At 43.0% G+C, this 19,869-nt stretch overlaps 1 protein-coding gene across 1 annotated transcript in view; it reads right to left on the reverse strand.

Annotated features, from left to right (window-relative positions):
• Fis1 (fission 1 protein) overlaps window positions 1-18,608 on the reverse strand; it is a 73,755-nt gene extending 55,147 nt beyond the window's left edge. The window contains exons 1-3 of the mRNA XM_068356650.1: window positions 18,406-18,608; window positions 6,334-6,425; window positions 5,966-6,083 (exon numbers count right to left, since the gene is read on the reverse strand). Coding sequence (XP_068212751.1) covers window positions 5,966-6,083; window positions 6,334-6,425; window positions 18,406-18,450 — 255 coding nt within the window. The 5' untranslated portion in view covers window positions 18,451-18,608. The remainder of the gene's footprint in view (window positions 1-5,965; window positions 6,084-6,333; window positions 6,426-18,405) is intronic.
• Between the last annotated feature and the right edge of the window lie 1,261 nt (window positions 18,609-19,869).

A 19,869-nucleotide genomic window follows, 5' to 3' on the forward strand; every position in this document is an offset into this window, starting at 1 on the left:
TGACCGCTGCTAAGACTGATTTCGTGGTCTCCATGGTAAACTTTGTCTTCGTGACAAAGACGTTCAGGGCACTGACGTCTAGCACCGGTCTCCAACCTCCTGTCTTCTTCGGTACTAGGAAGAGGCGGTTGTAAAACCCCGGTGATTGAAGGTCCGAGACTTTCACCACCGCTCCCTTCTCTAGCAAAAGAGACACTTCTAGTTTCAGGGCTTGTCTCTTTGATTCCTCTCGGTACATGGGAGAGAGGTCGATGGGGGAAGTCGCTAGAGGAGGTTTGTGTACAAATGGAATTTTGTACCCTTCTCTGAGCAACTTCACAGACTGTTTGTCTGCGCCCCTCTTCTCCCAGGCTTGCCAGAAGTTCTTGAGTCTGGCACCTACTGCTGTCTGAGGCTGCGGGCAGTCAGACTCTGCCACGTGAGGACTTGCCTCCTCTCTTCTTTCCTTTCTTTCCCTCGGCACGAGTACTTCCCCTGCTGGGAGCTCTGCCACGAAAGGGCGGTATAAACCTGGACGCCGGAGTGTCTATCCTTGGTCTTGCAGAAAAGGATGTCGAAGGAGTCCCTTTGCGAGCAGAGGACGCTACCAAGTCATGGGTGTCCTTCTGCACGAGTGACAAAGCTATGTCCTTAACCAAATGTTCAGGGAACAAAAACTTCGATAAGGGAGCAAAGAGTAGCTCAGATCTTTGACAGGGAGTAACTCCTGCCGACAGATAAGAGCAAAGAGACTCTCGCTTCTTAAGGATTCCTGAAGTAAAAGAGGAGGATAGCTCATTGGATCCATCGCGGATGGCTTTATCCATGCAGGACATAATGAGTAGGGAGACATCTCTATCAGCCGATGAGATTTTCCTACTTAAGGCTCCCAAGCACCAGTCAAGGAAGTTGAAAACTTCAAAGGCTCTAAAAATGCCTTTCAGCAGATGGTCAAGGTCCGAAGATGACCAACTAACCTTCGAGCGTCTCATGGCTAGACGGCGGGGAGAGTCTACCAGGCTTGAGAAGTCGCCCTGGGCAGAGGCAGGGACTCCCAAGCCGAGAACTTCTCCCGTGGCATACCAGACGCTCGATCTAGACGAGAGTTTAGATGGAGGGAAGGCAAAGGCCGTCTTCCCCAAACTCCTCTTGGTTTCCAACCAATCGCCTAAAAGCCGTAAAGCTCTCTTGGATGAGCGAGATAGCACAAGTTTTGTAAAGGCTGGCATGTCAGCAGGTACGCCTAAAACAAACTCAGACGGCGGTGAACGAGGAGCAACAGAGACGAAGTTATCGGGAAACAACTCCTTAAAAATTAACATGACTTTCTTAAAGTCCATTGATGGCGGAACTGTTCTGGGTTCATCAATATCTGAAGGATGATCCTCAGGCTGAGGGTCAGCAACGTCCTCATCTGAAGGTTCCTCATCTGACAACTGCTGCGAAAGCAAAGGGGTTGGCAGTACTTGACACGCTGCGTCCACACGCACTGGTGCATTAGTAGCGGACCAGGACGCAACGTCATGTAACTGCTTGACAGTCTGTGAACTGTCAACAACAACAGGTGCGTGAGGACGCACAGCGTCCACCCGAGACTGCTTTGACCGCCTAGTCTGAGCAGTCAAAAAAACTCTAGACTGCGGATGTTGACGCTCAGCGTCAAAACAAGTCAACTCCGAAGGTTGGCGAACGTCCTGAACGTCAACAGGAGCATCAGCAAGTTGCCTATCGTCCAAATGCGGCTGAAAATCCACACGAGACCGCATCGAGTGCGGTTCTAAACAAACTGATTGACGTGACTTGGCTACACCAACGTCAACAGGACGCACAAAGGAACGTTTGGGTGGCTGAAGGCCAGGATCTTGATGAGATAAACGGCTAGGCTCAACGGAAACCTTATCGGCAGAATAGTCTTCCATAAGGGAGGCAAGCTTAGACTGCATGTCCTGCAGTATAACCCATTTAGGGTCCACGGGAATGGGTGCGGTAACCGACGGGGTTAACGTCTGAGACGGCACAACCTTGCCTTGCTTAGGCGGCGAGCAGTCATCCGATGACTGCAACGGGTCCGAACTGTCCCAATGACTACATCCAGGACGTTGGACCTGTCCTGAAGGGACCGACTTCCGTTTAAGAGGCCTAGAAACCTTGCTCCACGGTTTCTTGCGTGAGAAGCCTTCGGAAGACGAGGAGAAAATGGGCTCTCTCGTCTTATGGTAGGGGCGATCTTGGTGAGATACGCCTGATACCATAGAGGGAACGTCTGTTCGCTGATCAAGGCCTCTCGAACCCATAAGTCGTACGACATTACTTCTCCCCTGGGCTTGGGAGCTTGCAAGAGGTCCCGGACTAGGTGAACGACAGGCACGAACAGACGAACCCTCGGTCGCAACACTGTTCACAACACTTTGCGCACTAATGACTTTCCCACTTTCCGCCGTGGCACTCTGACACTTAAGTTCCTTCACGTCAGCCATAAGTTGATTACGATCAGTTGCTAACGCTTCAACTTTTTCCCCCAAGGCATGAATAGCACGTAACATGTCTTGCATAAATGGTTCCTGAGTGCTAGAAGGGGGGTTAGGAACAACCACTACAGGGGAAGGATTAGGTTCAGGGGCATGTGGAGAGGAAAAATCTACAGACCTAGATGAACTTCTCCTTACCCTATCTCTCTCTAGCCTACGTGCATATTTATCGTATTCGAGCCAATCGAATTCCGAAAGGCCCACGCATTCCTCACACCGATCTCCCAATTGACAGGTTTTACCCCGACAATTGGAACACACAGTATGTGGGTCGAGAGATGCCTTTGGAAGACGCCTATTACAGTCCCTAGCATTACACTTCCGAAATCTAGGTACTTGTGAAGGGTCAGCCATTTTGAATTAGTCAAAGAAAATTCCAAAAACAATCCAAGTCATCAACAAATAATCTGATTCAATAAAGAGTTCAAGAGTTTATGTTGAGGAAAAACACCTGCACTGCGAAAGCTCAAACCAAAATGAAGTACTTCACCAAATATGTTGAGAAAACTCCAGGTTCTACAGCGAGAATTGATACGTCTTGTCGTCAAGGTCGACAGAGAAGAATTGAAGGGTTTGTTTACATGCAAGAGTGGTATCTGACCGATAGTTGGCGCTGGTGGGCACACCCGCAACCTTCATAGCGATCGCTCGCGAGTTTTTTGAGTGTGTTTTCTGTCGAGCCGCTGAGTAGCAGCTATTATATATTCACCGGCTAAGTTAAATATTTAAAAATAACAATTATAATTATAAAACTATGTAATTATGTAATTTAAAAATGAATCAACACTAAAGAAAGAACGAAAACCCCAAAAGGAATCGTTCTACAAGCTGAAAAAAACAACTACAATTAGATTCATAAACTAATTTGAGACAAACGTACGGCGTAGCAACCCCCCCCCCCCCCCCCACACGGAAAGGAAGCTACAAGGGCGTAGTAACACGTAGTAAAAGGGTGAACGACCTCAAGAGAGAGAGAGAGAGAGAGAGAGAGAGAAAGACCGAAGTCAAACTCGATTGCCACCCATAAAATTACGCCGTGGTGGCCTAACTGCCGAGGACACCACGTACATACACTACACACACAAATCTGAAAAGGAAACTTACTGGTTTCTATACTCAAATATATATACAAACATGAAAGCATGTTTACATATATATTGAGTAAAAGAAAAGTAAGCAATTAAGTACAGTGGTACCTCTACATACGAATTTAATTCGTTCCACAACCAACTTCGGATGTAGAAAATGTTCAGATGTAGAAACGAATTTTCCCATAAGAATACATGGTAATTCATTTAATTCGTTCCTCAGCCTAAAAACCCATAATAAATCCTTAATAAATGGCTACACATAATTACACATAACAATAACATAACTGCATAATATGAAAGAAGCATGTAAAAAAGATAGTTATAAAGAAATAATAAATAAAAAATGTGTTTTATTGCCACTTTACCTTAGAGACAGGCCAACGCAGGTGTAGGATTTGCTACGCCAGGAAGAGACGGACGATCGGCGAGAAGGTAGACGTGGTGTTAACATGTTCCTTAAATAAATACTCTCTCTCTCTCTCTCTCTCTCTCTCTCTTGTTCTTCTTCACTGTTAGTGTTAGAGACGTCTATTAATTTTTTCTGAGAGAGAGAGAGAGAGAGAGAGAGAGAGAGAGAGAGAGAGAGAGAGAGAGAGAGAGAGAGAGAGAGAGAGAGCGAGAGAGAGAGATTAAACAAAAATGAGAGATAAAACAAAAATGTGTTGCGTAAATATAATTTTTAACAGCGTTAACGAGTTGAAAGACAGTTAAATGTAACTAAAAAACAATAGCAGCGAATCTGAATTCCTTTATTAACTAAAACAAATATTGATACAAACAACTTGTGTGCGTATTCGCAAACACACACACACGCACGAGGAGACACGATCGGCGAGGAGGTAGAGATGGTGACTGCGATAACTTACCGTAACTTACACTACGGAAATTTTAATCTAACTTAGCTTATTTATTTTTTTTTATTTTTATATTTCATATTTTTTACATTTTTTTTTCTTTTGATTTTTTATTTTCATCACTTTCAGTGACGAGTTACGGTATGTTATCGCAGTCACCATCTCTACCTCCTCCCCGACCGTCTCTCTTACTGCATAGCAATTTTCGCACCTGTGTGTGTGTTTGTGCATACGCACACGAGTGTGTTTGTATCAATATTTGTTTTAGTTAATAAAGGAATTCAGATTAGCTGTTATTACTTTCTTAGTTACATTTAATTGTTTTTCAACTCGTTGACGCTGTTAAAAATCAAATGTACTCTAAACATATTTTTTTTTAATCTCTCTCTCTCTCTCTCTCTCTCGGAAAAAAAAATAATAGAAGTATCTAACACTATAAGAGAGAGAGAGAGAGAGAGAGAGAGAGAGAGAGAGAGAGAGAGATTTTATTTAAAGAATATGTTAATGCTATGTTTAGAGAGAAACAGAAAAAGAGAGAAGTCTTATTTAAAAGAGCTTGTTAAAGCTATCATGGTTTTCTTTGCTTCACTTTTTTCTTTCTTTCTGTTCATCACGCTGGCCCTTCTCACAAATGATCGTTGCCAACAATCTCTTTGTCCTTTATCCCTATCAACAAAAGGCGTTCTATCTCTTCCAGGGTATTGCTAAGATGTCTTGTAATAATGGTGATCCCCTTCGATGGTTATTTGCTATAATGGCTGCCTTCAGCTTGATGATCCTCGAGATCATAGGCCTATTCCGGCCATATTGTTTAGCCATACAGTATCACTCACATGCACACTGCTCTCATGTTTTTCTATAATTTCTTGCTTCAATTCCAATAAAAGAATTGCCTTCTTCCTGTACTGAAACTTAGCTTCTTAGGCACCATGATTATAGGTAAAATCAAAAAGGAAATGTGAGAAAAGGAAGAAAATAAGCACTGTTAATAACAGACCAAACAGAGGACAACCACACGATACACACAAGAATAGAGAACTGAGCACTCGACGCTCAATGGCGTAATGTTTACTTTGTGTGTCGAAATAAAATTCGGGTGTAGAGTCAAAAATTTGCTCGAATTTTACTTCAGATGTTGGAAAATTCGGATGTAGATACGTTCGTGTGTAGAGGTTCCACTGTAAAGACAAAACAAACAATGGCTGCCAAGAGAGGACCAAGACAGAGACGTCTGTCACAGTCCGAGCCAAAAGTGAAAGTGAGCATTCATCTGTGTGTGAGGGGGGGAGGGGTAGCTAGCTACCACTCCCCTACCCCCCCGCTAACTAGCGCGGGGGTAATACACCCTCGTTAAATTCTAATGGCTCGCCATTTCAGCTGCGCTAAAAGGTAAACCCAATGTAAATAGCGTGGTTTGTATTTCGGTTACGGAACAAATATGTTTGTACACTACATGGACACACTTTACACTATTATACATTACAGCATTGCAATCATGTACAGTATAACTTACCTTTAATCGTGCATTTCCAATAGCCAAATAGAATACATAATCTCGTTTTCCAGTTTCATCAGGACTTTTGTATAATTCTTCTAGCAAAACCACACCTCTCTGAATGTCTGCTGGATATCTGGAACATTGATTTCCTCACCTTTAACAAAACTCTATGCAGTATCATTCTATCTTATGTACATCCACTATTTCAACACTCAAAATAAGGACTAACACCCATCCTACTAATCTCCATATGTAAAATGCAAAACACTAAATACACAAACTACCACCACAATGGTTATAAAATTATACAAAGCTGTGTCATAATAGTTCCAGCCAAGAATAAAAAAATACATGAATAATGTAAAACTGACAAGTATACCTACCTACTACGAACTAAGAAACATGCATATTCAAATTGAGTTGTGCTTGTTACTTCTCCTCTACACACTTCATCATTGTACTTCTTTTCAAAAATCTGAAAAAACAAGGAACCAGGAACAAATGTCTGGATAATCTCATTTTAATTATAGATTATAAAAAATGTCACATTCACTTAATACATAGAATTTTCAACAAGTTTGAGTAAAGTTATTCAATTTTTACACAAAACTGTAGGTTTATCTTTGGATCATGATATAAATAAAATAAAAAAAACTTTAAAAGATCTGGAATTTGTATTTTTCTTTACAATAAAAACCTGGGTCCTTTAATAGAAGTATGATTTAAGCTTGACCGGAACTCGGCTATTAGACTTTCAACAAGGTGTATCGGTGGTTACTAGTGGGCAGTGGGTGAAGCCCCACCCCCTGGCTGCAAAATGAGACAATACTTTCATCTTGAGTGGTGGTTGAAGCAGGAAGTGAGACGAAGAATAAATACAAATAACTTTTAAAACTTATGATTTGTTCTTACATGAAAACATAGCCTCGTCCTTTAATAGAACACTCATCATGAGGTGGGTGGAAGCTCCTATAACCAAACTGGCTGGTTTAAAATCCTGAGATGTTAAACAGCATACTGTAAGGGGGCAGTGTTGACTCCTGCCACCTTTAACTTCAGTGGCTACTTTTCACTTGGTAAAGGTAGAAAAGACTCTTTAGCTATGGTATGCAATTCTTCTAGGACACTCCAAAATCAAACCATTGTTCTCTAGTCTTAGGTAGTGCCATAGCCTCTGTGGCATGGTCTTCCACTGTCTTGGGGTAAAGTTCTCTTGGTTGAGGGTACACTCGGCCACTACTAAACTTTAAAAGATCTGCTACTGTTCTTAACAATTTCATTTTAATGATTTATTACACCTTTTGTAGTTTATTTATTTCCTTATTTCCTTTCTTTACTGGGCTTCTTTCCCCACTGGACCCCTTGGGGTTATTGCATTATGTTTTCCCAACTAGGGTTGTACCTTAGCAAGTAATAATAATAACAAGGATCCCAGAGGTTAAGCTAGGTTTCTGTCTATGGAAAGATGGTCATGGAAGAACCTCATACCCCTGTAAGGATATCCTGTCAATGTGCCAATCTAAGTAATAAGTTCTATATACAAACCATCCTCCCCCTGGTAAAGGAGGGTGGGGGAGATACTTCTATACCATTATAAAAGCGCTCAGTGTTTAGGCTTACATGCATCAATGTCCAAACCAGCAAATAAAGGGATGACTGCTTCACCCCCAAATAGAGGGGAAAGAAAGGAGAAAATTGGGCATAACACACTACCTCTTATTCTAGTCTAACATCATACCAATTATCTTAGACAATATGCTTCTTATCCCGTACATAGCCAGGTACATTACACAACCCGTGGAGCACCTACAACAGGTCTCAATAAAAATGTTTCTAAAGACCTGTGGGTATACTCCCATAGATAGAGGGCTACAAAGGCTGTCTGATCTTTCCAGACTCCAGCTGTCAATGCTTACACCACTGAAAAGTTCTTCCTAAAAGCAAGCATCGAGCCAACTCCTCTGACTTCATGGGCTCGTACTGGAGCTGAATCATTAGGATTCTCTGCTTGGGGATACACCCTTTTAATGGTTTCACAAAGACAGAAGGAAATGGTATTCTTCGAAATCTTTTTGGTCATGCCGGCACTAGAAATTATCCCAGATTTTGAGTGTGTGGCCTGAGGGATTGGATTCCCTTCAGATAGTATCTAAGCACCTTCTCAGTACAAAGAAGCAAATCATCAGGACCGAAGGTCGCATCCCAAAGGGAAGAGATGGAGAAAAATCCAAACCTGGTTACCATGACTGCAGAGTTAAAAAGCTGCCCTCATATCTAACAGGTTTATATGCTTATACCTTTCGGATTCGGACCACTGGCCGGAGGTGGTGTGGTGCAGCATGTGGGCCCCTCACCCTTCTTTTGATGCATCTTTTGACCCCTTTTGCAGACCCCTTTGCAGAGGTTTAGGCCCGTCAGCCACCATCTGAGGTCCATCTGTTCCTCTGGCACTATGCGAACTACAGTGTCCCTGGAATCGGTGGTCTGATTCCATTGGGATTTCATCTGCCACTGGAGGGATCTCATCCTGAGGCGGCTGTTTGGAATTAAATGTACCAAAGGAGAAAGATGAACGAGCAGACGTAACCAACTCTACGCTGAGAGCTCTTCTCGTCTGAATAAGGGCCATGCTACCTTCCTCAGCCTTCGTATCAAGCCTCCTGTAGGTCACGTCCTTAAGGTAATGGGCTGTGAATGGGGTTTGACTTTTCAAAACGCCAGCTTGGAGAACCTGCAACACGGAAAAGTTACGTTTGAACGCCAGGGAAGTACTGATTCCCCTGACGTCATGGGCTCTAGGTGGAGGAAACTGTTCTTTGTGATCCTCCTCTTTTACTCTCCCTGAACTAACAAACAGCGATGTTAGTCTAGGCCGTGTTGCTGCAGTGCATTTAAGATAGTATCTCAAGATTCTCACAGGGCAAAGTAACAACTGATCTGGGTCGTTGGTTACAGACCTAAGACTCGCAATCTAAAAGAGCCAAAATCTATGGTCCAGCACCCCCAAATTTTGAGTCTTGGCAATAAACTCAGGGAAGAAGCTAAGCATCATTGTCCCCCATCCCCTTGAATGGGCGATGCCATACAAGAGGCCATGAAGTTCACCAACTCTCTTTTCCGAGGCTAAAGCGTGCAGGAACGCAGTCTTCAAAGTGAGATTTTGGTCAGTTGCATGACGTAATGGTTCGTAGGGAGGTCCTTTCAGGGACCTCAAGATGCAAACCACATTCCAAGGTGGAGGCCTGATCTCTGACTGGAGGCAAGGGATCTCATAACGCCATATGAAAAAAGAAAGCTCCAAAAAAGAAGAAATGTCGATTCTTTTCATCTTGAAGGCAAGGCTTTAAGCAGAGCAATAGCCTTTCACCGCTGATTCTAAAAGGAGCTTTTCCTCCTAAGGGTATACAAGGAACTCCGCTATTACTGGAATAGTGGCATCGAGTGGAGATATATTCCTTCCATGACACCAACCACAGAACTCTCCATTTAGCCTGGTAGCCCAAGGCTGAGGACCAACGCAAGTGTCCAGACATTCGTTCTGCAGCTTGTCGTGAAAAGCCCTTCTGAAAGAGGCGACGCTGAATAGTCTCCATGAGTGAAGTCGAAGTGACTGCACGGTCTTGTGGAAGATGTTCGCATGTGGCTGTTTGGGTAGATCTGGTCGTGAATGGAATTCTCTCGGTCGACACACCAGAAGTTGCAAGAGGTATGGGAACCACTCTGCGTGATGCCATAGCGGAGCTACAAGAATCATTAGATCTCTGGACGCTCTCGTTTCGCTGAGCAGTCTTCCCAACAGAAAAAATGGGGGAAAGGCATACACATCAATGTTGTCCCACCGTTGTTGCAATGCATCACATAGAGCCTAAGGGTCCAGGACTGGAGAACAGTACAGCGGAAGCTTGCTGTTCAGAGATGTTGCGAACAGGTCTATAGTCGGGGAACCCCACTAAGTCAGGACTTTGTTGGCTATCTGACGATTCAAAGACCATTCGGAGCCTACTATCAGAGTCGCTCTGCTCAGATTGTCTGCGAGCACATTCCTCTTGCCGGGAATGAAGCGAGCTGATAGAGCCACCGAATGTTCTTTTGACCATCTGAGGATCTTTACTGCAAGATAGCATAAAGGGTGCAAAAAAGTATCATCCTGTTTGTTTATGTAAGCCACTACTGTGGTGGAGTCGCTCATCAACACCACAGAGTGACCTGCCAGCAACAGTTGGAGCTGATGAAGAGCCAGGTAGGCTGCTCTCATCTCTATAAGATTTATGTGGTGGTACCTTTCTGATTCTGACACAAGGCCGGAGATCGTATGGTGCAGCAGGTGAGCCCCCTACCTTTCTTTTGATGCATCTGTGAAGAGAATCGAATACGGAGGGGGAACGAGAAAATTCTGACATCGTCAAAGGTTTTCGTCTACCATCCACCAACTCAAATCCGTCACCTGATCCTGAATTATGGGAACTCGGGTGTCATGTGGATTGAAATGTTGGTTCCACATGGACTTCAGCTGCCACGGCAGGGATCTTATCCTGAGGCGGCCGTTTGGAACAACACGGATGAGAGAGGTTAGGTGGCCTAAGAGACTCAACCAATGAGAGGGCGGAAGAACTTCTTTCCTCAGGAAGGGAGCAGCCACTTCCTTTAACCTGTGTACTCTTTCGTCTGATGGGAAGACTTTCTCTAGGACGGTGTCTATGATCATTCCAAGGTATACCAATCTCTGTGAATGTTGCAGTGAAGACGTCTCGTGATTTATCAGGACCCATCGGTCCTTTCAAAACTCGAGAAGCATATCTCGGTGACAAAGAAGGGTCGTCTTCAAGTCTGCTAGGATCAGCCAGTCGTCCAGATATCTGAGAAGACAGATGCCGTTCCTGTGAGCCCAAGATGACACTAGAGCGAACACTCTGGTAAAAACCTGAGGGGCTGTGGCGAGACCGAAGCATAGAACCTTGAACTGGTGAGTCTTTCCTTCATAAATGAACCTTAGATACTTCCTTGAAGACGGATGTATTGGGATCTGGAAGTAAGCATCCTCCAGATCCAATGTGCACATGAAGTCCCTTGGACGTACCGCTTGGATGACTGTGACTGCTGTCATTAGGAAGGACTCCAACGTCTTCCTGGCCGACTCCTTCAATGAGTCGTGGGAGCGAACCATGAAGCCTAGGGATCCCACCCATAGAACCAGCCATGAAGCACCCTGCATGGCATACTTCGCGCCTTTCTCTATGTTTACGAGCTCAACCGCCAACAGTGAGGTCATCAGAGACGAGAAGGTTTGGGTGGAAACGTCCTTCGTTAGGGACCCTACCGAAGGGTAAAGGGTCATGGTGGAATGTGGTTCCCCTTCGATCTCGTAGTACTTCCTTTGTAACACTAAAGGAAGTGGCAGATACTGAGAGGAGGAACTAGCCCTCAAGGAACTAGAAGTTCCAGCTATCTAGGAGACAGCTTTCCTCTTGGCAGCTGTTAGACCTTTGGACCAGGGTAAAGCTGCACTGGACCTGGAAAGCTTCCGAGTCTCAAATATTTCATCGAGCACCATATACTTCCCTTCTGGATGGTGGAACCAGGAGTAGACAGCCTGTTAATGGCCTTCATACAGGCGAAGACCTGCCACGAGGTATGTTCCGACTCCTTTCTCTCCTGTTTGGAATGATACTTCGAACTGGCCGCCTTTGGAAGATTCTCATCCTCCGAGTCTAAGGGATCGTCCCCCTCCAGACTTACGTCCAGAGCCTGGGGTAGGCCAGGGTCGTCAACTGGAACCATGGATGGGCCCGCCACTGGAGACCAAATCTGGGCCTCAGCCTCTCTAGCCTCCCTTGACGTGGCGCTCATCGGTTTTGTCTTAAGAGTCCTTTGATTCCCTACACATGGAGCGATCCTCCACGGCCTTAGGAGGGGGAACCTGTGAGGCCTTTGAGAACATAGACAAAGCCTTGGCAGTCGGAATTGGAGACCCCTCCTCTGGAAGAGGATGGGTTGCGATCTCCCTGGGCGAGCCTCTGTCCTTACTCGTCCTAGGGTGACTGATGTCGGCGTGAGGCAGAGTTCAGTCTCATTCGTTTCCTCTGCTTCTTGGAAATGACTTCCTTTACCTTCACTGGCGTTACAGGCAAGTTAGCCATAAAAGAGTCAGCAGGGGCTTGGCCTTCAGCACGCGATTGGGGTGGAGGTGATCTGCGAGCCTTATCTGCCATCGGTCTCCTTCAAAGGTCCTGACTACCAACTGACGAGCTCGACAATGGTTCCAGAGGTATTCTAGGGGTCGCCCTGACTGAAACAGTTGGGGGTTGTGGCGGTGGAGGTGCCAACTTCAGAGCCTTTAGAATATTGGCCATGAAGGTCGATGCCCAAGGAGGAAGCTCTGAATCCCGAGATCCACCCTGGAACTCCCTAGACAAGTGTCTCTTGGGTGAAACCCAAGAAGGATTGCCAGTCGACGGAGGAGATAACCTCTGAGGCAGAGGAACACGTTCCTTTGGACGCGGAGGAAGGTCCAAACTAATAGGAACATTTGCGAACCTATTAGGAGGCTCCTTGAACCCTTCTGGGAAGGGTGTTGGTCTTCCGCTGGAGGTGGAAGACGCAGAAGGGCGAGAGGAAGGTGTTGGATCCGTACTTGCTCGCAATTCCGACACATCTACTTGCGAATTGCTTGCGAAATTTGCAGATTTGCTCGTGAAATCGCAAGATTCACACGCAAAATCGCGAACTTTACGCGTCAACGTAGGCGTTTCGCGAGCAGAATTACTCGAAACTGGAGCACTAGGAGCCACAGAGGAAGAGGAAAGTCTAACGCTTTCCTGCTGCCTCAGAGGAGCACCTACGTCCGACGAAGTTGGCAGAGGAGGCCGAGTAGGGACTACTCTACAAGGAGAACGCTCCACAGCGGAACACATCTCCAAGCGTCGCGTAGGCAAGCGCTTAGCAAAGACCCCCCAGGCTGTGAAAGGCACTGAGGGTTTAGCTGGACGCCCATCTGAGGAGTGGTCAAGCTCATCATCAGGTTTGGCCCGAGGTCGTTTGGAAGGTTTAGTTGAGGGGCTACGAGCTGATGAACTGCACGTACGCCTACTTCTACCTCTAGGCGAGGAACATCTACACCTTAATCGCGAACGCGTGGTTCGTGATCGTGAAGTTCTTGAACGTGAGTGTCTAGCTCTCGTTTGAGAACAGCGTGAACGCCGCGAGTGCCTATCTCGCAAATGTGAGCGTCGGCTTCGCGATATCCACGCGAGCACTGCCCTCGTGATCGTGAGCGTCGTCCTCGCAAGCGTGAGTACCGTCCTCGTAATCTAGATCGTGATGATCTAGAACGCAAGCATCTAGACCTTGTTCGTGATCGTGAACAACGTAATCGCGAGACTCGTCCCAGGGAAGAGGAATTCCTCTAAAGAAAGCGTTGAGACCTACAGTCTCGTGAGTGCGAAGCTCTAGAGCGTGAGTGTCTTCTAGGCGAAGAACACTCTGATCATGATGACCTATGATCATTACGATCTTCCAATCGTCGCGAACGACAATCAGGGGAAGAAGTTCCAGAAGGACGATGGTGATTCTTGTCCCTTAGCGCTGCTGGTGGAAGGCGCCCTGATCCCCAGAAGATCATCACCTGCAACCTGAGGGTTCCTGTAGGAAGCAACAGAGGATTGGGGATAGGGACGATGAGGCCTTAGGATGGAGAGAGGGTTTGTTGCCAGCAAGAGGTCGCTGGAGAGGCGAACGCAAACGATCACCTCGTCCACGAGTGGAAGGGCCAGGGGAAGGAGACAGATGGACCTCGCACGGCTCCAGAGTGTGAGATGTCGAAGACCCTGGAGAAGGTTCCCTAGTAGCACCACCCTGACGAAGGCGCTACAGCTTCTCCTTCGAAGGGGGTCCCAAAATCCTCAAGGACGACCACACCTGAAACAAATCTGAAAGGGAAAGAGGCTCGCCAGCTGCTGGAGGAGAAGGTGCTCCTCTAGGGGAAGCAACAACCCCACCCCACCCCCCACCCCCAGTACCCTGGAGTTGCCTAGAAGATGAGTGATCTGCGGTCCTACTCGCTCGTCCCTCGTGAGAGCGCAAGCAAGAAGGAGCTTTTAAGAGACTTGGGGGTGCGAGAAGAAGAACAACTCGGCCCTGAGGGTGAACGATCGCGCTTAGCCTTTTTCTTTTTGCCCCTTCCAAACCTCTCCTCTTGGGAAGCAGACCACTCCCTACACATTGCACAGGGCGAACCCTGCTCGCATTGATGCCCTCGGCACGTAGGACACAGAGAGTGCGGGTCAGTTTCTAACGACGACATGAAGGTCCCGCACGCTGCACCCTCTCACCCTTGACACGTTCGCATGGTGAAGGCGATCGCAGTAGGAGAACATGCACACCTGTGAAAGAGAAAGGAAAAATAAAAGACCAATGACAGTCAGGAAGAGTGGACAATCCGATCTCTATTGAGCCAAAAGAAAAAGTGACATCTCCCACAGCTGTGAGAGTATATATAGAGGCGGCTAGGTAACCTCCAGCCAACACCTGCCTACCCGCTAAGCAGTTAGGCAGGGTTGCCACCTTGCAATTAAAGTCTAATGGCCCCCTCCAGCTGCCACTGAAAGAATATCCATATAAATAACTTCAGGTTTGTTAGGATGAAAACAAATACACCATTATGACACTTTCATTTAATTTCAAGCCATTTTAAAGAAAAGACATAAGCAACAGTAAAGTGAGAGTTAAACTGTCAAATATTTCTATTTTTCATTGTAATTATCAGTTTTCTCTACGTGACTAATGTTAGAAGTTATAAATTGTTCAATAATTACCACAAAAAACTTGAAAATGAGGGTAAATAATGGACGTGTAGAGCACATTTAGTGAAAATTGTTTTAGGATACGAGCATTTTAGGTTGCTACCTCACTTCCAGAACAATTTAAATTCGTACCCGTAAGTAGTATTCCATTTGCATAGAACATGCATTCCAAAATTTGTTCACAACCAAAATAAAACCTCCAAGAATAATCTAGTCTTGAGCCTCTAATGGAGGTGCTAGGGATTATAGGGCAAAGCCTGCCTACGTATGGATATAGGTGTGCATCGTAAGATCCCAACAATGCCCCATTTCTCCCTTATTTTCAAACCTACCACTAAAAATAAGGTACTGTAGTCTAAGGGGGGGTGGCAGGGGGTGTTAGCCAACCCCGTTAGTTAAGTTAAATAGGGAAGCTTAGGTCAGGTGGTGTTCTATGCACCTAGGAGACCCCGTCCGTCATTATACAAAGACACCAGAATATATTCACTAACGTTAGGTTAGGTTAGGTAACGCCAGGTTTGAAGTAAGGTTGCAGTGCTCTGAATGAGTATGAAACAACACCCCTCGCTATTTCGCAGTTTAACTATTGTGAATTCACAACTTCACAGAATTTTTCATATATATACTGTATATGACCCTTAGTGTCAATAGACATAAGAGGAGAGATGATGATGATATGGAAAATATATTGTGGTGTTTTCTGGAAAATGCTAGAAAAATTACGATATAAGAACACCCAAAATTTCTCATTAAATCCATTAAAGTATTAACAATAAACAGTATTTACTTAGTCTAGGAACAACAAAACAAGCATAAAATAGCAATAAAACTTAATATTTGAACTTGTAACTCACATGACAAAAAAAAAAATCTGGCATGAGATGTCCATACAATACTGCATGTCCTGTTGTTGAAATAACATAAAACATATCAGCTCGGTGATAATGTGCGTTGTAAGACAGGCTGTAATCGTCATCATTTTTAATGAGCAGCATATTCATCACCATTCAAGTTTTACTAATTTCTTTTGTGGTGAGTACAGTAACAATCTAGTTTATGTATTCTAAGTGTTACTGTACTGTATTACATGTAATAGAGTACAGTGATATTGTATTATATATCAAATTTATTACTGTATGTATACTGTACTTTTAAACATTTTAACGCTTGCCGATCACATCATATATAGCTATGTGTACTTTGCTATACAATACAGTAAATTCTCTACAATATGGTAAACTTACCAATAGCTTACTGTTATTTAGCCCCTGTTATATGGTACGGTTAATACATAATATCTTAATTACTAGCAAAATTGGAACTCGCTATAAGAAACGGACAAGTGCTGGCTAGTTTGTCATTTTTCTCTATACTGTACCCTGATGTTTAATTGGGGCTGGGGTATAACTTACATATCAGTTGCTTAAATGTGAAATATTTCTCACTCTAAATCCATTGTTTGTTTACATTTAGGAGACTGACGGCGAGTTATTGGCATTGCGCATTTTTTTTTTTTTTTATATGAGGTATTCATTACCTGGCTTTTATAACCAATTACAAGCTTCCAAATACTTATGCACAAGTTCCCGGATGTTGTCCTACAACAGCTAATTTTCTCTCACCCTTCCCTTTGGTTACAACTTCACTACCATCACAAATAAACGTCTCCAGGAGGGAAGTACAATGTATTTGTAAATCTAGTATAATTTAATCTATGTCGACAATTGATTACAGTATGATGAAAACATTCTCTGTTCAGTGTACAGCTATTGTTGCTCATGTGAAAGTAAGGAATATCCCTGAAATAGTGACCCACAGGGCTGGCGTGCGCAGCACATCCATGTATTGCATGCCAGAACATGGGCGCATTGAGATTATGTTTATTTGGGGGCACAGTGTAAAATCCGGACGTCGGACGTCGGATGCCGTCCAGGAGAATAGAAAATCGCTTGTATCACCGGGAAAGACGCGAAAATACACCTCTTTTTTGTGACTGGTAATGTTCACTGATACTTTCTGTTATTTTCTGAATAAATGTTCGAAAAATATTGGTTTATTTTCATGTTATTGAGAATAATCTCAATCGGACGTCAACATTACACTATCTAACTGCCCGCTATTTTACCCAGTTAGTGTAATGTTGACGTCCGATTGAGATTATTCTCAATAACATGAAAATAAACCAATATTTTTCGAACATTTATTCAGAAAATAACAGAAAGTATCAGTGAACATTACCAGTCACAAAAAAAAGAGGTGTATTTTCGAGTCTTTCCCGGTGACACAAGCGATTTTCTATTCTCCCGGACGGCATCCGACGTCCGGATTTTACACTGTGCCTTATTTGGGAGTGAAGCGAGCCACAGCAAGGCAATGACCATTAGAAAGACGTGAAGTGAATCATAAATAATTATGATACTTTAATTTTCATCCACTTACATTAATCAAATATTTTTCCAACTGGTTATCTTGTGTTTATCTTGCATTTCTGACCATTATTATTGCTGCAAATCACTCGCTTTTAGCGTTTCCACATCCAAAAATTCTACGGCTTTCCACTGGGATCCCCAATAATTGTCTTTACCTCATGAAAGGGTGATTTGTCCCAATAATCATGGTGAGAAATGCATAAAATACAAGATAGTGATTAGGAAAAATATATGGTTCATGTATTTCATGTATTTGGCTAGAAATTAAAGTATTATATATTAATCTATGGTACTGTCCAATTACCTACCCATTTCGGTTTTATATTGCTTGACAGTTGTCCCCGTTACTAACAGAGTAGAGGATAGGTTGTTAACAGTACAGGAGGGTTAAAATAAATAAGATGTCCGTAATTAGCGGAAATTCAAGAATCGCAGCTGGTCTTGGAACCTACCTACTGCAATAAATGAAGGGTCATTTTTTATACCTCTTGATCTACAGATGCTCCTAACCACAATATAACTGAAGGACATACCCGTCTCCAAACATACTGATCCAATGTCTTTGTACTGATTTTAATTTTACTGTATTTAGCACATAACCCAACCTACCCTACCAGACTTAATTGGCATATATGTACCCCTACTTTTGCTTAGAGATAAAAACTGGGAGCCTTTGTATATCAGCGGCCAGTTCCTCATGCATTGATTAAAAATGGCCTTTAAGTTTCCGCCCTAACCTAACGGGAGACATTATCCCCTTAAAATGCCGTACTCTAAGTTAGCCATAATAATACATACAGGTGGACACTGTCATATATACACCCCAAAAACTGTTTAAATATTTTCATTTACATAACTTTGTTCTCGCCTACTGACTTTCATGTTATTTTTTTTCCGCATATGGTCATTTAAGGTTTAAAAGAACATTTAACCTAACCTACCATTAATAATGGAAACCAAAAATCAATGTACAAAGGTCGCCCTACTTTCTAACAAAATACTCAAACAAAATTTATATAGATAAACGACGTTTCACCCATTTCAAATTAGCAGTTTAATTATAATTTCCCTGATTTTGCAGACTAGAAACGGAGTAGGCATAGGCAGCCTAATCTCTTAGCTAGCCAGAAATCTTTTTATAATCATGTTGGATGACAACATTAACGAATATAGTTCTAAATACGACCTTTTACGAATCTACAAGGAGGATATATATTATCATACTGACCTTAAGGTCCTCGGAGGAACAAACTTCTGTTAATACGTCCTCCATGACTGGTGAGGTTACAAGTTGAACTCTTGAACAAGATTATGACGAAGCAATGACGTTATGATAAAACCTTTGATGATCCCAAGAGATACTGTACCGGGAAAAAGAATTCGTTTCATCTAATTATATAATACTTGTTGTGGTTACTGACATCATTGCAGTCGGAATTCTTTTATTCTTCTTAGGGATTTAAGGATATTTATTAACTGTGGCGACCCCTCTCATGGTATGAGAATACATTACAAAATATACAAAATTATAACTTGACTTACAATAATAGTACAAGATGGCAGTAAAAAGAAGCAAAACTACTTCTATTCACATACCTATACAATACTATACATATATCCGTCTGAAAAATAGCAATTACGTTTTTCTTAATGAAATGATGTTGCGAAATAATACTCTTCGCTTCGGTACATTACACATCGAATATTACTGTTTACAAAGTTAAATAATAGGAAAATGATTAATAAAGTAAAGGCATCATTCAAAAAGAAATTTTATACCATTCTTGACGAAGGAGCCAAAATTAGACAAATAGGAAACTATTCACAACTTGAAAAACACCACATGAACAGAAGAAAATCATTCAATTTAAGAGAAAAACTCTCAACCTGTCTGAGGTCACGTATATTCTTTTGGTTCTAGATGCAATATGCTATTACTCTAGAGGAAAGGGATAATTTAATATTATCTATTGGTTATGTTACAAATCAAGCAGTAATGATGAACAACTTTCATGCTTCACACCTGTGAAGATTCAAAGTTGTGACCGCTTAAAGGTTGATGTAATTTCTCTGAAGATAGTTCATCACCTACGCATATTGACACAAGGCACAGTGTAAAATCCGGACGTCGGACGTCGGATGCCGTCCAGGAGAATAGAAAATCGCTTGTATCACCGGGAAAGACGCGAAAATACACCTCTTTTTCGTGACTGGTAATGTTCACTGATACTTTCTGTTATTTTCTGAATAAATGTTCGAAAAATATTGGTTTATTTTCATGTTATTGAGAATAATCTCAATTAGACGCCAACATTACACTATATGTAAAACTGCTTTTGTTGTATTTCTAGTTGTAGTCTCATGTAACTTTTAAAATAAACTATTCTAACATGTTGTTTGTTAGGTCGAGACAAGTGCAATTAGGATATCATTGTTGTAAATTTCTAGAAATTTTTTGTGTCTGTGATAAAACTTTTTACATTTACCTTTATATTAATTTTAATTGGTTAGTGGATCATACTAAACCTATTTACCCTGCATTTAGTTGCCAATAGGTTTAGTATGATCCACTAACCAATTAAAATTAATATAAAGGTAAATGTAAAAAGTTTTATCACAGACACAAAAAATTTCTAGAAATTTACAACAATGATATCCTAATTGCACTTGTCTCGACCTAACAAACAACATG

Source organism: Palaemon carinicauda, chromosome 2, assembly GCF_036898095.1.
Source record: "Palaemon carinicauda isolate YSFRI2023 chromosome 2, ASM3689809v2, whole genome shotgun sequence".
Taxonomy (NCBI): Eukaryota; Metazoa; Arthropoda; class Malacostraca; order Decapoda; family Palaemonidae; genus Palaemon; species Palaemon carinicauda.